Source organism: Echinops telfairi, unplaced genomic scaffold (genome assembly GCF_000313985.2).
Source record: "Echinops telfairi isolate 266 unplaced genomic scaffold, ASM31398v2 ScPeMD7_5;HRSCAF=22, whole genome shotgun sequence".
Lineage (NCBI taxonomy): Eukaryota > Metazoa > Chordata > Mammalia > Afrosoricida > Tenrecidae > Echinops > Echinops telfairi.
In genome coordinates this window covers 39,820,983-39,823,658 of record NW_022103901.1, presented here as the reverse complement: position 1 = coordinate 39,823,658, position 2,676 = coordinate 39,820,983, and the positions used below count along the sequence as shown (strand labels likewise).

General features: G+C 61.1%; 1 protein-coding gene across 1 annotated transcript; it reads left to right on the top strand.

Moving 5' to 3' along the window:
* Window positions 1–284: 284 nt before the first annotated feature.
* On the top strand, window positions 285–1,552 carry SOCS1 (suppressor of cytokine signaling 1). The gene has a single exon (XM_004705856.2). The coding sequence runs from the start codon at window positions 537–539 to the stop codon at window positions 1,164–1,166; it is 630 nt and encodes a 209-aa protein (XP_004705913.1). The 5' UTR covers window positions 285–536; the 3' UTR covers window positions 1,167–1,552.
* The last annotated feature ends 1,124 nt before the right edge of the window (window positions 1,553–2,676 follow it).

Below are 2,676 nucleotides of genomic sequence, written 5' to 3'. Positions count from 1 at the left end.
TGGTTAACCGCGACCGCCTCTAGTGGGGTCGCTGCTACCACGCCCCCGGCCTTCGCCAACTCCACCCAGCCGGTCCTCCGCGCGCGGGGCACCCGCGGCACAGCTTTTCTCCAGCCTTTGCCCAAAATCCCCCCTACGAGGTGCCGATCCCCGTCCTGGCCAGCAGGCGGCGAACGTCCGGAGTCAGGCTGGCTTCTACCGGGCCACCCCTCTCCACGCCCCCCTGCTGCCACCCAACCCCCCGTGCGGCTGGGAGCGTGGGGTCTGCCCTGGCTAAGCTTCCATCCTTCTGGAAGCGCTGCGCGGACGGGAGGCCTACTTGCTTTATGAGTCCACCGAGGCTCAAAGGGGCTTCTCGCAGACTTGGAATCCACGTCGACAAGTTGGGGTCTGGTCCGGCCTAGAGCCCTACCCCCTCTCAGGTGCCGCGTGGCCCCGCACCTGCACCCCGGCGCTCCAGCTCACTGCCTCTGTCTCCCCCATCAGCGCACCCCCGGACGCTATGGCCCACCCTTCTGGCAGGCCCCGCGTGTAGGATGGTGGCTCACAACCAGGTGGCAGCCGACAATGCAATCTCCACGGCAGCGGAACCCCGACGACGGCCAGAGCCTTCCTCCTCCTCCTCCTCGGCGCCCACGGCGCCGGGGCGCCCTCGGCCCGGCCCCGCAGCCCCGGCCCCAGGCGACACGCATTTCCGCACATTCCGCTCGCACGCCGAGTACCGGCGCATCACGCGGGCCAGCGCGCTCCTGGACGCCAGCGGCTTCTACTGGGGACCCCTAAGCGTGCACGGGGCGCACGAGCGACTGCGCGCTGAGCCCGTGGGCACCTTCCTCGTGCGTGACAGCCGCCAGCGGAACTGTTTCTTCGCCCTCAGCGTGAAGATGGCCTCGGGCCCGACGAGCATCCGAGTCCACTTCCAGGCCGGCCGCTTCCACCTGGACGGCAGCCGCGAGAGCTTCGACTGCCTCTTCGAGCTGCTGGAGCACTACGTGGCGGCGCCGCGCCGCATGCTGGGGGCCCCGCTGCGCCAGCGCCGCGTGCGGCCGCTGCAGGAGCTGTGCCGCCAGCGCATCGTGGCCACCGTGGGCCGCGAGAACCTGGCGCGCATCCCCCTCAACCCTGTTCTCCGAGACTACCTGAGCTCCTTCCCCTTCCAGATCTGACCGGCCGAGCCAGCGAGCACGCAGCATTAACTGGGCGTCTTATTGTTTTCTATTATTAATTATTATTATTTGCCTGGAACTACATGGGTGCCCTCCCCGCCTGGCCTGGAGGGAACAGGTGTGGGGGCCGAGGCGCCACCCTCGCGCCGCTGCTGGAGACAAGGCCGCAGCCCCTCCCTCCTGGTGCTCCCCCTGCGCCTCCCTGGTTGTCATAGCAGCTTAACTGACCTGTGTGTGGGAGCAGACCCTGAGCCCACATCACCTACCTCTTCATGTTTACACATACCCAGTATCTTTGCACAAACCAGGGGCTGGGGGAGGGCCTCTGGCTGGATTTTTCTGCTATGCAGAATCGTATTTTATATTTTTTACAACCAGTTTAGGTAATAAACTTTATTATGAAAAAAAATCTTTTTTAAAGAAAAACTTTCTAGAGCATGTGCTTTGGGCTAGGTGTTCTGGTTTGTGAGGGAGAGGGGGGTGCTCAGACTAGCTGGCCAGGCTGGAGGGGTCCGTGGCTCTGAACTTGACTGACTTGTACCCACAACCCCGAAGGGAAGGCACGTTGGTCTCGGTGTGTTGTGTGTGTGTCTGGTGAATCAGCTTGGGCTGGGGCACCTGGCAGGCCAGGCTTGGTTTACTTAGTGTACATCCCTGCGAGGCCTGGGGGCTTGTCCCCATTTTACAGAAGAGCAGACCAAGACACAGGGAGCCATTTCTGTGACAAGAAGGCACCAAGGCTCTCTGGGCTGCCCCCCCCCCCCCACGAATCTGCTGGAAATGGAGACAGAGGGGAAACTGCATTCTGTGACCCCAACTTCCAGAAAGAGAGTGGGGCTTGGGGGGAGTGGCATTTCTGAAAGCCCACCATCCGGGGAAGCACCGGTGAGATGCGATGGGATGGGGATGCTGGTCTGGGCTGTTGGCTCGGCCCCACCCTGTCCTACTCTGTACTGTATGGTGAATAGTGAATGTGGAGGCAGAGAGAGAGGCTCTGTGGTCTGTGGGGGCAGAGGGTACTGCTGGCGGTTTGGGGCAATTCCCTTCACCTCTGTGGGCCTCTGCCTCTACCTCGAAAATGGGCTAGCTGAAGGAGGTGGTGCTTGGTGGAGGAGGTGGTGGCCTGGAGTAGGAGCCTGCCGAGAGCCCCAGAAAGTGCTGGAAGATGCAAGGTTTCCCCATCCTAATGGATGGGCAGTGCCGGGAACTTGCAGGCTGCCCTGCTGTGCTCTCCAGGTGAATTGAGCCATTTTCGGATTTGGTGTTAAAGCAGCACTTCATTTTGAGAAGCTGAAGTGGCCTCCTGCTGCCTTGGGCACGCATATAATGGAGTGTCCTAATATTTAAAGACACCTTTCAGCCTCAAAAGTGCAGCATAAAATTAACTTATGATGGCGATCTGGAGTGGCCAGGCTGGCCTGGGGATTAAATCAGCTCCTGGCCACAGGGTTAAGGAGAAGGTGGCGAGATTTAGGATCTCTAAGCTCTGCCAGGTTCATCCTTCAGTACG

What these genes read in the sequence shown, in the direction of transcription:
- SOCS1 (XM_004705856.2), top strand. Translation starts at nt 537, where the DNA reads ATGGTGGCTCACAACCAGGTGGCAGCCGACAATGCAATCTCCACGGCA.